The sequence below is a fragment of the Vombatus ursinus genome, unplaced genomic scaffold, assembly GCF_900497805.2.
Source record: "Vombatus ursinus unplaced genomic scaffold, bare-nosed wombat genome assembly UNPS02014809.1, whole genome shotgun sequence".
In the NCBI taxonomy this organism is placed as follows: domain Eukaryota; kingdom Metazoa; phylum Chordata; class Mammalia; order Diprotodontia; family Vombatidae; genus Vombatus; species Vombatus ursinus.
In genome coordinates this window covers 13,245,948-13,262,468 of record NW_020954587.1, presented here as the reverse complement: position 1 = coordinate 13,262,468, position 16,521 = coordinate 13,245,948, and the positions used below count along the sequence as shown (strand labels likewise).

General features: G+C 38.6%; 1 protein-coding gene and 1 non-coding gene across 8 annotated transcripts in view; one reads left to right on the top strand and one right to left on the bottom strand.

The window, feature by feature from the left end:
• EVA1C (eva-1 homolog C) overlaps positions 1 to 16,521 on the bottom strand; it is an 83,831-nt gene that overhangs the window by 9,421 nt on the left and 57,889 nt on the right. For 5 of the 7 annotated variants that reach the window (XM_027875653.1, XM_027875659.1, XM_027875657.1 and 2 more), the window contains 2 exons: positions 5,921 to 6,001; positions 3,693 to 3,782 (listed from right to left, as the gene is read on the bottom strand). The exons of 1 other annotated variant lie outside the window; for it this stretch is intronic. In XM_027875653.1, coding sequence (XP_027731454.1) covers positions 3,693 to 3,782; positions 5,921 to 6,001 — 171 coding nt within the window. The remainder of the gene's footprint in view (positions 1 to 3,692; positions 3,783 to 5,920; positions 6,002 to 16,521) is intronic. One more of the 7 variants, XM_027875654.1, reaches the window with a different exon arrangement.
• LOC114052892 lies at positions 2,468 to 2,572 on the top strand. The gene has a single exon (XR_003570324.1). It is a non-coding gene; the product is annotated as a U6 spliceosomal RNA (small nuclear RNA).

The window sequence follows — 16,521 nt, the reverse complement described above, 5'->3', positions numbered from 1 at the left end:
CAAAAGCCATTAGTCAAATAGCATAATGAGCAGTATCACAAAAATATCTCCCCTAAACCTGGGGTACAATCTCCTCCACACAAATAGCATCAAGGCACATGGGTGGAATACACATGTGGCAAAGAGTAATTCACAAGTCCTGGCGCCACACAACCTAGATGTCATTTCTCTCTCCACAAAATCCTCACGATTTTCTGTTTCAGGGCAGAGTTTCTGCTAGGTGTGTAGGTCAGCTGAACTACCATGGTCTGCTTCCTTCTTGACTCCAGATCTGGCATTCTTCTCTTCTATAAAGAGTTATACTCCTTGAAGCTCCCTGCTCCTTTGGGTGACTATCTCTGTTTCCATTTCTGTCCTTGGGTGTGTGTCTCTGCTCTCTTCTGTATACACTGTCTCTTACTGGTCCACTAGCTCCCATAACACAGTCGATGGTGGAGGGAAGGGCAGATTATATGCATCTCATAGATATATCTTGTTTACACATTTTAAACTTCATCATGTGTGACTACAATCTGAGGTGGGGAGGAAAACTCTCTCCCTTACATAATAAACCACATTCCTTTAATAACAATTTACATTTGTATAGTGCTTGATGCTTGAAAGTTTATGAAGTGTTTTCCTAATAAGCAACTTGTGAAGCAGGTTGTGGACGTAAGATATTTCTCCATCTTACAGATGAGGAAACTTAAATGATTTGCCCATGGTCACATAACTCACAGATGTTGGACTTGGCACTTGAACCCAGGTCTTTGGAATCTAAGACCAGCACTCCTTTTGACCCTATTCCACCTCCTACACACCCCATGGCTCACTGTCTATCAGAAGGAGGAAGTTCTGCTCCAAACAACAGAAAATGTCTGGCTGAGGAGGTTACAAAACAGAGACTAATGACATATTCTGTTTATTTGGTAGAAGTTTATTTAAATGAAGCCCATTTATAAAAAGGCAGAAATATGGTCCCCGAGGATGAATGCATAGACTGCACGTTCCCTTCTCATATAACACAACACTTAGACACAGAAAGGTAAAGAAACTTTTCAAGGTCACTTTGACATTTAGTGGCTCTAATCATCCTAGAGCTTATGGATACCCAACACCCACTACTGTGCTTAACATAAATGAGCTTTTCATGTTGAATTAATGTAGCTAAAACCTTACACGATGAATTAAGCAATCTCTCTGTCCCTCTCCATCTCTCTCCCCCTCCTCCTCCTCCTCTTCCTCTTCTCTCTCTGATATTGTATCTATGTTTGGTTGGAGCTTGAAAATATAAATGTAAATAACATAAATATAAATGAAAATATAAATAAGGACTAGTATCTTGCACCACAACAAAATCCAGTAACTTTGTGGCAAGTTTTATTTTATAACTATAGATAGCACACAAGAGGGCCACCTTACATATTACATTACTCCATATCAAGTTGTAAAGAAAAGTAGGTTTTTTGTATTTACATTATCTGCCTAGAAAGTTTCAATGGTGCCTTTCCTCCAAGGACAATGCAGAGCAGAGTCATTGCTGGGAAATTTTGCAACTACAATACATACCACAAATAGTGTCCGGGGATGCTGCACAAAGCAGGCTCTCAGTTGAGGAGTCTAGGGAGTAGGCGAGAGCAATGGAATAGCTCACTCCAATCCACTACCTGGTCTCTTACTTTAACTAATCATTCTTAAAAATTAATTTCTAATTGCTATTCTTTTTTCTGAAGGATTTCAAATTGGGTATCTTTGGGCAAAGCCCCAATGACCTAATCCTTCTTATGTCTCTAATAAAGAGTAACTTTGAAATTCTAGGAGCAATAATAGTGGTATTTCTATATGATGATACATTTTGAAAATTATCAGGGAGAGAGGGAATAGCAAGATTTGGAACTGGAATGGGGAGAGAATGAGAAAACATACAGGGGAAAAATAATCATGCAGAATTTCTTATGCCAATATATGAAACCGAGGGAGTCTTAGAAGTCTAAGATTAGTTGCAATGTTTCCCGTAATTGAACCATTTTATTAAAACTTATCTTTTCTCCTTAGAAGTCTTGTTCCTTACTGCTGTAGCTCTGGGTAGCTAGGTGGCTTTGTGGGTAGAGCACTGGGCCTGAAGTCAGGACTCATCTTCCTGAGTTCAAACCTTGCCTCAATATTTACTAGCTGTGTGATCCTGGGTAAGTCACCTAAACCTGTCTGGCTCAGTTTCCTGATCTGTAAAATGAGCTGGAGAAGGAAATGGCAAACCATTCTACCATCTTTGCCAAGAAAACCCCAAATGGGAACACAAAGAGGCAGACATGACTGAAATGACTTATAGCTCTATTTACTTTGAATATTAATGTCAAAATACAGCCAAAACATTAATGACAAAGAATGCCATCCAAAAATTAAGTTCAGGGTGACAGTTCTTGAATTTTTTATTATATGTCTATGATACTGCTAAATTGGGGGTACAATTTATACATTTAAAAATCATGCTTTAAAAGCAACACACATATTAAATGTAAATGAATGATACAGAGAAGATTAGAATGACTCCTGCATAAAGATGGCACAAATTTACAAAGTGTTCCATATCTTTAAATAAAAATTACCTCTCTGTTCATGGCAGAGGACTATTAGGACACAATAAGGTTTATAGAGTCAGACACAGTCACTGAATTAGGAGGTTTTTGCTTAACTGTTACTCGTTGTCACAAAAGAGGGTTCATTTGGGGGGAAAGAGTTTTTCTCCTAAAAATTACTATGGTGTAAAGGCAAAATATATTAATAAAACAAACTATATTTTCCCACTTAATAGTATTTTATTTTTTCCAATTACATGCAAAGATAGTTTTCAACATTCACTTTTACAAGATTTTGAGTTTCGAATTTTTTTTTCCCTCCCTCTCCTTCCCCCTCCCCAAAACAGCATGCAATCTGATATAGGCTATACATGTACAATCATATTAAACATATTTCCACATTAGTCATCTAAGCAAACTATATTTTTAAAAATTAAGGAAGAGAATCAGGCATTATGGAAACTTATTGGTGTAAAGCTCCAAAATGTGGTCATTTAAAAAGTGAGCAGCGGGGTGTTGTCATACAATGTTCATTCACTGAAGAAAATCTGCAGCAAGACTACCCTAAGCTATAAATTTACTGGCCCTTGCTAATTCAGAAGAGTTGAGTCTGACTGATACTTGAAGAGGCTTAATAAGGAAAACTGTGGCAGCTCCAAGAAATAACATTGTTGGTTCAGACAGTGAAGCAACCTTGGCATTGCATGATTCTGCCACTGGGCTAAAGAAATAAGGTGTGATGTCTTTAGTTCATGAACTAATCTTCCAACTTGCTGTTCTCCCAGCCATAGTGAAGGGGCTGAATAACCCTACCGTCCACCCCCAATTTTAATGTTAGTGTGCCATAGTCCTCATAGTCTTGTTTTAAAGGATAGAAAACAATCTTTGGACCACTGCACCTAAAATGGGTTATTTCATTATAGTATTCTTCTATTGCTCTTCTCTGTTCGTTTTCTGATTTACATCTGAATGGTTTGTGGTTTAGGGTTATGGAAGAAAGATTGAAGGTCAAAGGAAACAACTTGTTCTTCTTTAATTATTCAAACTCAAATGCTGTCATTTTCAACAGTGCATTTGTTAGCAAGACTTAGATAAACCCATTAGCACATTGTAGATAACTTCAATTCATTGACCTACCTCTAATGTAAGCAAATGTGGCCAAAGAGTTGCTGACAATAACTCCATCTTTCACCAGAGTCTTTGATTTGCTTGGATCAAAGTTTATATCTGTTTTGTGAAGATGTAAGACCAATTAATCACAGTTGATTTACATGACAAATACCCATAAGCAATGCTACTAAATCAAGATCATTTATATAATATTAAAGACAAAACAAAGCTTCTAACTAAGCTACAAAGCAACAGTGCAGTCTGCCAGAGTGTCAATGGACCCTGTGTCAATGGACATTAGATGACAAGATTTCTAGAGAAACATGTTAGAAAAAGCCACAGGGTTTCACTTTTAAATGGCAGTGATGCTGTAAGCCATTCCTCATCCATTCCATGGCAAGAAACGATGAAGAGAAAAGCAAGCATCACATTTGCAAGGTCTATCACAGTGCCTGATACACAGGAAGCATTTAATTAATGTTCTGTCTGTCTATCTGTCCATCTCGTCTGTCTGTCTGTCTGTCTATCTATCTATCTGTCTATCTGTCCATCTAGTCTGTCCGTCTATCTATCTTTCTATCTATCTAGACTGGGAAGGCTGCACACTTTATTAAATCCCCCAGGCTGGACATCCTTAGGGGTTGAGAGAGGGGCAGATCAAAAACAGTCACAAACAAGCTCTGCTGTTTACATCCCTTGACCACAGTTGAAAAGAGTAGTTGTGTTATGTTGGCTTTCTGGTAACGACTGAAAAATTATAAAAATCCAAGTTTAAGAAAAATTACAAATTATTTCTTCCATGACTTTTTAAACAGTTTTTTTTAATAGATCCTCTAAGATTATAAATGGGTACCAACCAGCATCAGTAGAGGCAGCTTCCTCGCTGGGAATCCATACTAACAAAGTAACACATCCAGTCTCTATCCATATCTAATAGGACACTCTTACGGGCTGTGGGTTTTGGGCTCTGAAGAAGTGCACAAGGGAGACAAAAGGAAAAAATGGGTGGGAAATACCCTGGTGTTCCATATTCTTGTGGAGGAAATGGGCTGGGCAGCAATGGCAGGGATCACTGTCTAGAGTGCTGGGGTGGGGGGGAAGTATAATATATATAATAAAGTATAAAAAAGCTGGTAGAGAATCATAGAAAATACTCTTCTCTGATCCCCCTTGACTTCTCATTTTTCCATGGAGATGTCAAAGGGCCTTCCCCTTCCTATTCCCTCTGTTTCCCTCTTAGTGGCCCAGAAGAGAGAGAGGTGGTATACCTTTTCAGAGTCCCCACTGAACTATGAGACTTGAGATTTTTGCCTCTGATTTGCTCCACACTAAGGCTGGTGTTAAACACAGGTTAGTTTCATTAGTACTGGGAGATGCTCAGAAACTGAAAGACCAGGATCTAATCAGTCAAATGATCCTATAAACCCATAGATGTTCTGGGAGAACCTAACTGCTTCTGATGGACCCCTACAGTTACTCCCAGCACATGCAACTATCCACACTGGGTGATGGTGACAAGCAACACCAAGAGAGAAATGAATGGTGCTTGGCATCTGGTTGGGATTCACAAGCTTATAGTATAGTATATATGGGTGGGGCAGCCAAGCAGAGACAGTTCAGGCAAGTTTCATCTCTGCACATATCTACTTCCATTATCTCTGTCCTGTAAGAGCCTCTAGCTACCAAAAGCTCAATTTTTTTAAGGATGATCTCCTGAAATGCTATCATTTTCATTCAGGAATTTCAGAGGTAGAAATTCCAATCTAGATGAGATATGAAGGCCTGAATCTTTCTTCATTCATGGAAAAAGAAAAAGGAGCTAGATGAGATTTCAGGTGAAACCCTAAAGAAGAAGATGGCTACTACTTCTTCCAGTGATGCATAAAGCCATCTGCCATCTTGACTAGCTTAAGCAAGTTCCTATGGATTGTGGCTAGTTTACCAAAAAGCTTATCAGACTTCTGGATGGAAAACTAACCTCAGGTCTCAGAGTCTTGAGTATATACTGTGCCTATTTTTCATTTGGAGCTCCTGTGTGTATGTTTATGTGTACAAAAGAGCATTTGTCACTAATGCCACCCCCCTCCACCATCCAACCTCATTATGAGCAACATGATAACTAACTATTACTAACCAAACACATGCCTTTTCCAAATATTTCCTTTCATTTTAACAGGTATATGACTAACTGTGGTCATGTGGACTGTCTACCTTTACTTAAAGAGATGTCAATTACGTAAAGCCATAAATATTACCATAGTCACCATCTTTCTGCTTCAAAGAAGGGTTTAGATTAGAAACCATTGGATCAACCGCTGTAAGTATGTTTTGGGGAACTAAAAACAAAAAAGAGAAATTTTTGAACTGTCAATTGAAAGTACTTACACCTGAGATTTTCTTTGAATTGCAATGTAGATTGGGAATCATTTTTCAAAACAATATTTGAATCACTGTGTCTACCAGTCACATAAATTTAATGTGTATATGCACACACCTAGGAACTTAACAAATGTTTACTGAATTGAATTGAAATTGACTATTCTGGACAATTGCATTTATAGTTTGATCTTAAAATCCAGAGAGGTAGTCTCAAGATAGTAAATAGCGGGCTAGCCTTGCAGTTACGAAGAACTAGGGTAAAAATCTGACTCTGATACATACTGCCTATGTGATGATGGCTAAGTAACCTTACCTCTCAGTATTTTAAGCAAGTATTTATGACTCTAAGTTACAGAGGAGGTATTAATCTGCATTGGTGGAGACAGTTTCCACACCAAGACTTCCCCATAATGATGAAATTATAGAGACAGATAGAAAGGAAAAGAAAAGGAAAAGGAAAGAAAAATCTAACAGATAGCATCTTAGAACATGGGTTTCCCTAAAGCACAGAGGCCAGTTAATTCACTTCAGGGATATTATTTTTACTAAAATGATCAATAGTCAATGATGGCAAGATTAATTCTTCCCTCTCACACCTGCCCCGATCTAATTTGCTTTTGATTCAGTGCTTTACATAACTCCTCTTTTCAAATAAACATGAAGATTTTCCTGGAAATTCCATGACAGAATTTCTCAGAGTATCACTACCTTCATCTACTGCAGCCAAATCCATGAAAATGATCAAGAGACTCAGGCTGGGTTAAAAGTATACCTGATTTCTAGCTTTCAGGAAGAAAGCGAAAAGGTGATTAAAGAACATGGCTAAGCAAAACTGCCACATAAAAAGTTTTTCACTTCTACTCTTCAGTGAAGACCCACAAAGAGCAGGCAGGCTGAGGTTCATTAGGGCCTCTATGGCCACTGCTGAGTTAATGCACCTGGGAAGTAGCTGTAGCCAAGGGTCCAGAAATCTGCAATGGGGTTCATGGAAACCAGGCATCCAGTGTGAAAGAATATCCTTTGCCTCAAAGTGTTTTGGTTTTTGTTTGTTGAAGACAGATACTTGGTTTCTCTTTTTCTCCTAATGATAGGAAGCAAGGATTTATTAAGAACCTACTGTGCTAAGGACTTTACATGCATTATCTCATTTGGTCCTCACAATAACTCTAGGAGAAGGTGCTGTTATTACTCCCATTTTATAGTTAAGGAAACTGAGGCAAGCAGATTTTTTTTAAAGTGACTTACCCAAGGTGATCACACAGCTAGTAAATATCTGAGGCTGGAGTTGAACTCAGGTCTTCCTGACTTGAGGCCTAGGGCTCCATCCCTTACGTCACTAGCCGCCTGGGGGGGGGAGGGGCAGTGTTGTGGTGGGCGCAATGATGGACTGTAGGAAATGTAAGTGAGGTGGATACTACTCGTGTAAGTCATGGGATCTTTATAGCTTGATGATTCTTTCTTTCTTTCTTTCTTTCTTTCTTTCTTTCTTTCTTTCTTTCTTTCTTTTTAGGCAATTGGAGTTAAGTGACTTGCCCTGGGTCACACAGCTAGTAAGCGTCAACTGTTTGGTCTGAGGCCTTATTTGAACTCAGGTCCTCCTGACTTCAGGGCTGGTGCTCCATCTACTGCGCCACCTAGCTGCCCCTTGATGATTTTTTAAAAATAGATTTGCAAGGCATCTATAACTGGTAAGATTATTCTCTTCCTTCCTTTCTTTCTTTCTTTTTTTTTTTTGGCATTGAAATAAGAGAAATTCAAATGAAACTTTCTGGGAACTGGCCCAGGGGCAGCAACTAAATAAAGGACCTTTAAATTGTCTTGTTTTCAGATGCAGCAAGACCCAGGTGTTTTTGTATCATTCCTTAATACATATCTTTCCTAGGAGATTTAAACCAAATTAATCTTTCTTTCTTGCAGTCCAGTCAAAGAAGTGGTTGTTGTTCAGTAATTTCTTCATGACAACTCTTCATGACCTCATTTTGGGATTTTCTTGGCAAAGATACTGGAGTAATTTGCCATTTCCTTCTCCACCTCATTTTACAACTGAGGAAACTGAGGCAAACAGGATTAAATGACTTGCTCGGGGTCACATAGCTAATAAATGTCTGAGGCTGGATTTGAATTTAGGAAAATGACTGTCTCTGACTCTAGTCCAGGTACTTTATCCACTGCACAACCTACCCCAGCAAAGAAGCAGCTCTTAGGTCAAATGACAAAATGATGGCCCATGGATCAGTGCACAGAATGACAAAACTCAGCTGCACTGCTACAAAATGCTCTTTAAATTAAATAGCTACTGGTTCCCTTCAGTTCCTAATCTTTTGATACAGTATCATGTTCTCTTCCTGCCAGGAAGTAACTTGCTCTCATATGCCTATCTATCCACAAAATGTATTTCAAAAGATGGCCCAAAGAAGAAAAGCACCTTAATCCTTGATAAATGCTGGCAGACTTTAAGAGATAAGAAATCAGATTTATCAGAGATGAAGCTGAAAGTGGCAGAAATGCCAAGATGACCTTTTTTGAAAGAAAAACCTACATAAAGATGATTTATGTAAATACTAATCCTTGGTAACACATTAAAAAAAAATAAACCTACCTATCCACTATGTGCAAAGAGCCAGGTTTGGAGCAAACCATTTAGAGTAATAGACTGGTCTTAGTATCCTTTTAAAGAGACTTGATAGTAATTTAAAAGTAAAGGGTTTTTTTCTGCCATAACAAAACAGCAAATTCATTAGATGGATATGGGAGATATTCTGACTTTGCTGGCTTTGTTTAGTTGACTTTTAAAAGGCAGAAAAACACCAAAAATAGTTCACATTCAAATGTGGACTCATTGAATCCATTTTAACTAGATCTTGAGGTAATAATACTAACGATATGAGATGAGGTTAAATGGTTTTTCTACCTAACTATTTTCAAGCAGGAAAACTTTCTGCATATGATACTCCAACCCATGGGTCAAAGCCTGGGCTTAAAAAAAACCTTAGGAAACATATCTCTGCAACTTTAAAAATTCTTAATCCCTCATTTTTCTTTTCTTTCTTTCTTTTTTTTTTTTGTTTGTAATCAGGAATGAAGTAGGTCTCTATAAGCTGCTGTGTTCCTGGTTTATTTTAGAAGAGCAAAGGGATTTATGAATTTTAAAAAGTTAGAGAGAGATAATTTCTGAGTAATTAGTCATTTTATTAATAATGTCATCATTTTAATAAAAGAAAGGTCAGTGGCACTCTTGAATGCCAAAGACAATCATGGCAGTGGGCTCACAGTTTATATGACCTTGGAAAAGTGGTGTTACTAAGGGTGGCAATCAACTGATTGGCTAACAATTAATGAGAAAATGACTATTACAATGAGGGGCTGGACCTATTCTAATGAACTCTGAGTCTGTCATTTACTTGTAAGTTATCCCTAGCCTTGGGTAATCTGTTCAAAGAATTTATCCTCACCCAAACCTGAATAGAACACAATGGACTTCCCTAACTGGGTGAGGTCTGAACAAGATTATTAAGAAAATTAATCTTATCTAATTATCTGTAAAGTTGTTCAAGAGATTGAACTTTGAAATGAGGACTATAGAAAAAGGGGGAGCTATGGAGCTCCCCAAATTGTTGGTTATTAATAATCATTTCTCTCAGTTTGGGCATGCCTTTGGGAAACAGAATTATGGTCTCTATTGACCATAAATAGATAGGAAAGAACCTACCTGAATCTAAAGACTACAGCTACTATGTAGAAATAAGAATAGCAGTAAAGATAGCTAGAAATCTAAAGGATCTAAAATCCATGGCCTTACATAGTTGTACACAAATGCAGAAAGTATGGATAACAAGCAAAGCGATCTAGATATGCTGATGCAATGAGGCAAATTGGCCTGCACAGATATCACTGATATTTGATGGGAAGAGTTGTACAGTTGAAATTATCACCCTGGAAAGGTAATATAATTTATTCAATAGGAACAGGACACATAAAAAGTAGGTGAAAAGTAGCACTGTATATTAAAAAGGCATACTTCTATGAAGAAATCCAAAAACCAGATACAGAAAGATGGCAGAGAGCCTTTGGGAGAAGATAAAGAGAGGTTAAAAAAAAAAAAGTGAGATTTTCACTGGTGTTTATTAACAGACTACCTGGACAGGAAGAGGAAATGGATGAGGAGTTTTAGAAACAGATTTTTAAAAAATAACATTTGTTATAGAGGTATGAGATAAGCAATAGGAGACTTCAGTTATGGAGACATCTGTTACAACTCAACTGCCCAAAGCAGAGTACCTAATGATTTCTTGGCTTGCCTTACTAATAATTTAAGCATTCTAAAGGTGGAGGTACCAATGAGGAGAACTGCTATTCTGATTCCAACCAAACAACCCATATATCAGCTTTTCTCAAGCACAGGTGATAAGACAAGTACTGCACTGGGCCTTGGGGATTCAAATTGTGTGGGTATATATGTGTGTGTTATATACATACATACATATATATATAGGCAGGCACACAGATGTGTATACATAGTACATACATATTTCATGTATGTATACAGTATTTTACATGTATATTAATATATATATTATACCATGAATAGGTACTGTGTACATGTACACAAGAAACATCCATACCTGTTTGTATGTATATACACACATGCCCATACACATCGGAATACATACACGTGCCATATGTGTTTATATATGTGTGTGTATATGTATACATACATATGCATGCATGCATGCATATGTATGTATGTACACACACACACACCTGTGCCAACATAATGCCAGGGACCTGCTTCTAGGAAAAGACATTCTGTGTTTCCCTACAACATGGATAGGAACAGCTTTTTTTCCCATTGGTTATATAGCAGAAACTGCCTGCTTCTTTAAAACTACAAACCTGGGACCATCTCTCTCTTTCTAGTAGCATCCAGGGGTGGAGGTTCCATTCACCTGAAGCAGAGACACCACGTATTAAGCTGAATGAAGGAAGGATCACCCTCTCCTTCCCCTTAGGCCTTGTGGCCCCCCAAAAATGGGTTTGAGGTTTTGCTTTTGTTTTGTTTGTCCTTTTGAATTCAAGGTGAAGGGTCCTAAAAGACTAACCAGGTCACATGGCATTCCTGTTTGAAAAGGCCTGCAAAGTCCTTTGTCCTGGAGACCCAGAATGGGAATAGGCTGAATGCATCAAGGCCAAGTTTTTGGAGAATCTTACGTAAACCAGTATTGAGAAAGAGGTGTGGCTCTTTGAACCTAGGGAACTTTCTGTTCCCATGAGAATTGTTTTTCTTATTAACCTCCGTTGGGTGGGGAACTGGAGAGTAGCACCTTGTACATCCATGCTGATTGTATTTAATAAAAGAGTTTTTCGTTTGTTTGTTTTTAACTATATGCTTCATTGACTCAATCTCTCCAAATCGTGACCTTGTATTTTGAGCCCATCATGCACCTGGTCTAAAACAATACAAAATAAATACACACTGAAATTGGCTGGGGTGGAACGTAAGGTTGAAGAGGACAGTACTAACAACTGGATATGGGAATGACAAGAACTTTGGAGGGATGTGACTTCTCTATCTCATAAACTGTAATAGTGGAGAGGAAAGCCAGTAGATTTCAAAAGGGATAAAAAAAGGAGGGGTAGGATCCCACAAACTAAAAATCTCCTGGGGAAGTCAGCTCTGGATGTACAAGAAACTCTCAGAAACATAATCCTGAAGACACAGAAAGGAAGCATTCTGACAAGAAGGAAAAGGAAAGCCAACCTAGAGAGACCAATGTGGATGCATTGGCAACTCATTAGACAAGTTCATTTTTTTTGAATTTTTAATTAATTTATTTTGAATTATCAACAATCACTTCAACAAGTTCATTTTTTAAAAAAAGAAGATCAAAACAAGAGCAGGGAACAGAGGAGTTTACATATGTTGCAGACTCCTATAAGAATAGCATTTGCAGTGCTTAAATTCAGAGTATGTTGAGCATGGTAAAAAAAAAATGTTGCAAACAAGACAAGTGGGTTTAGGGTATTTAAGAAGATGTGAAGTTGTATGAGATAATAATCAATGAAGGAGAGAAGGAAGAGGGGCACATCTCTTATTTTGCTTCCATTTTCTTTGTAAAGGAGCATGTCTTTCCTCTGGAAAGGACAAAACTAAAAAGGGCTAATGGAGACTTGACAACCAAGAGATAGAGAATAAGAATAGAGAGTACCTGGGTGCTATTTATGAGGTCCAGCCCCCTGGTCCTCATCCTTGGCTTATGACAGAACTGGTGGATGAGACTACTGAGTATTTGTTAGCAGTATTTGAAAGACCACGAAGGGTTCCATAGGATTGGAGAAGGGTAACATTGCCCTTATTTCCAAAAAAGGGAAGAGAAATGGAACCAGTAACCTATAGGCCAGGGAGCTTGATGTCAATTCCTGGCAAGATTCTAGAACATATCATTAGACGGTTAGGAAACAACTCCTAGAAAAGGAAGGAGCAATCAGAAAGAGCCAGTGTGGCTCAGTGAAGAATGATTCACGGCAGATTAGTGATATTCCTTTTAATGACCAGTTTACTAAACTGGTAGATAAGTTTGCCTAGAATTTGTTGTTGTTCAGTTGCTTCAGTCATGTCTGACTCTTCATGACCCTCTTTGGGGGTTTTCTTGGCAGAGATAGTGAAGTGTTTTGGCATTTCCTTCTCCAGTTCATTTTAATTGTTTTTGTTTGTTTGTTTGTTTTTGGTGAGGCAATCGGGGTTAAGTGACTTGCCCAAGGTCACACAGCTAGTAAGTGTTAAGTGTCTGAGGCTGGATTTGAACTCAGGTCCTCCTGACTCCAAAGCCAGAGCTCTATTGACTGTGCCACCTAGCTGCCCCATATTTTCTCTAATTATTTTTTTGTTTTTTGTTTTTTTTGTCCAGTTCATTTTACAGATGAGGAAACTAAGCCAAACAGGGGTAAGTGATTTGCCCAGGGTGACACAGCTAGTTAGTGTCTCAGAATGGATTTGAATTCAGAAAGATTAGTCTCCCTGGTGCTCTATCTACTTTGCCACCTAGCTGCCCATTCTTCTGGAATGTATGGAGAAAAATGAGCTAGATGAAAGTACAGTTGGGACAGGGGCTGGCAAAGGGAATGAAACTGGTCAAATATTTATACCCCAAAACTAGTTACTATGATTCAATATCAGCTTGGAAGAAGGTCACTAGGGGAGAGCCCCAGGGATCTGTATTTGATCCTATATTGTTTGTCAATTTTATGAATGACTTAGACAAAGGAATAAATGGCATGATTATCAAATCTACAGAAGGCATAAATTTGGGGGGGGGGATTGGCTCATAAATTCATTTTTGGAATCATAATCCAAAAAGATCTTGACACCCAGAAAGTTGGCCTTGGTTTAGTAAGATGAAATTAATAGGATTAAAATTAAAGTCTTACATAGTTTTTAAAATAGATTTCAAAAGTTTAAGATGAATGGCTACAGAACAGTTCATCTGAAAAAGATCTGGAGATTTTTAGTATACCACAAGTTCTATGTGTGTAAAAGTGTAATATGGTAGCCAAAAAACCTAATGCTACCTCAGTCTGCATAGAGTGAGGTAGTGTGTCCAGGAATAGGGAGAAAATAGCACTATGCTCTGCCCTGATCAGACCCCATCTGTACTACTGTGCTCAATTCTGGATGAAACATTTTAGAAAGGACATTGGTAACCTAGAGAATATCCAGAGAGGGAACACCATTCAAGTAAAACTGCTCTTCTCAATCCTCATTCTTCTTGACCTTTCTATGGTATTGGACACTGTGGACCACCTTCTCTTCCTCAATATTCTTTTGTCTCTGGGTTTTTGCAACTCTGTTATACCTTGGTTCTTGTCCTATCTGCCCGACCACTCCTTAGTCTCTTTTGCTGGATTTTCATCCATGTTACACTCATTTACTGTGGGTGCCCCCCCCCCAAAGCTCTTTCCTGAGCCCTCTTTTCTCCTTTCTAATCTCTCACTTGGTGACCTTATCAGCTTTCATGGGTCAATTTTTACAAATCTATTTATTTAGTCCCGATATCTCTCCTGAGCAACAGTTCTATAAAACCAACTGCCTGTAAGACGTTTTGAATTGGATATCCTATAAGGTAGCCAGGTGGCGCAGTGGATAGAGTACTGGGCCTTAGTTCAAATGTGGCCTCAAACACTTACTTGCTGTATGACCTTGGACAAGAAACTTAACCCTGTTTGCCTCAGTTACCTCATCTGTAAAATGAGGTGGAGAAGAAAATAACAAACCACTCCAGTATCTTTGCCAAGAAAACCCCAAATGAGGTCACAAAGAGTCATTCATAACAATAACAAAAAGGCATCTGAAATCCAAAACACCCAACACAGAACTCCTCATCTTTCCCTGACAAGTTCCCCTCTCTTCTAAACTTCCCTATTATCGTTGAGGGAACCACCATTCTTCCAGTCACCCACGTTCACAACTTTGGCATCATTCTCAACTCCTCTTTCCTGCTCACTCCACATATCTAGTCAGTTGCCAAATCTTGTAATTTCTTTCTCTACAACATCTTTGAAGATAGGTAGGTGGCACAGTGAATAGAGCACTAGGCCTTAAGTCAGGAAGACTCATCTTCATGAGTTCAAATCTGGCCTCAGACACTTACTAGCTGTGTGACTCTGGGCAAGTCACTTAACCTTATTAGTCTCAGTTTCCTTATCTGTAAAAGGAGCTGGAGAATGAAATGGCAAATCACTCCAGTATCTTTTCTAAGAAAACCCCAAATGGATTCACAAAGAATCGAACACAGCTGAAACTACTGAACAAAAACATCTCTCATATACATCTTTTTTTCTCTACTCACATGGCCACCACCCTAGTTTATGTCCTCATCCCCTCTCACCTGAACTATTGAAGTAGCTTTCTAATGGGTTTTTGCCTCAAGTCTTTCCCCATGCCAATCCACATTACACTCAGTTGTTAAAGTGATTTTCTTAAAGTATAAGTCTGACCCTGTCACACCTACTCAGTAAATTCCAGTGGTTCTCTGTTGCCTTCATGATCAAATATAAAGCCCTCTCTTCAGCATTTAAGGCTCTTCTTAACATGGAACCTTCCTACCTTTCCAGTCTTCTTATGTTTTATTCCCTTCACCTACTCTGTGCTCCAGTGACACAGCCTATTTCTATTCCTCACATATGAAATTCTATCTCCATATCTTTACACTGGCTGTACGCCATACTTGGAATGTTCTCCTTCCTCACTTGCACCCCTTTGGTATCCCTGGTTTCTTTCAAAACTCATCTCACATACTTCCTTCTGCAGGAGGCTTTTCCTTGTCCTCCAACCAGCTGTGTCTTCCCTTCTAAGGTTACCCTCCTTCTACTCTGTGTGTACCTTCAATGTATCTTTTTATTTACATCAGAATTTAAACTCCTCAAAGGCAGGAAATGTGTGTGTGTGTGTGTGTGTGTGTGTAACTCTGTGTGTGTGTGTGTGTGTACGCGCCTTTCTTTCTATCCCCAAGGCTTAGCACAGTGCCTGGCATGTAGTCAGCGTTTAACAAATGGTTGTTGATACAGCAGATTGTGAAAGGCATCAAGATCACGTTATATGAAGATTAGTTTATGAACAAGGAATGTTTATCCTAGAGAAGAAATAACTTAAGAAGTACACAGTGTAATAGCTGTCTACAATTATCTGAAGAGCTGTCACTTGGAGAAGAGATTGAACCTATTCAGCTTGACCACAAAAGCAGCACAGGAATAGAAATTGGGGGAAAAATGGATTTAAGCTTGTCATAAGGAAAAACTTCCTAACAATTGGAGCTATCCCAAAGTTGGCTGCCTCAGGAGAGAGCAGATTACCTTGCAATGGACATCTTCAAGTGGAGGCTATCTGAGCACTTATCAGATACATTGTAGAAAAGGTTCTTGTTCAGATATAGGTTGAATTAGATGGCCTCTGTGGCACTGTCCAACTCTGAGATTCTTTGATTCTATAATAAAGTATACTGTTAATTGGCTCCCAGAAAGTATCAGTCATAGGTGTTGTACATTGGCTATGTTTCATTTGAGTGCAGGATATGGTAGGATGTGGGATTTCCCCTTCCCACAGCTCCTGCAGGTACACATTTGTACACTGCCAAACTGAATGGGAAAGCAATTGGCTTGAAACAAATGCATGTACAGTTCTTTCTGTTTCATATTTGGAATTAAAACTATGATAACATCAACATCAGCCAGAGACGTATGTTAAAACTGTATTTTGGAAGGATTGCAGCATTATAGATTTAGAGCTAGAAGAAGACTTCATCTAGTCTAACTCCCTCATTTCACAGAGGAGGAATTTGAGGCCCAAAGAGATTAAATGGCCTGCCCGTTAGTGGTGACACAAATAGTATGTCCATTAGTGGTTACATGGATAATAAGTAGCAGAATGGGAATTCAAATTTAGGTCCTCCAACTCCAAATATAGTGTTCTTTCTAGTGTACCACC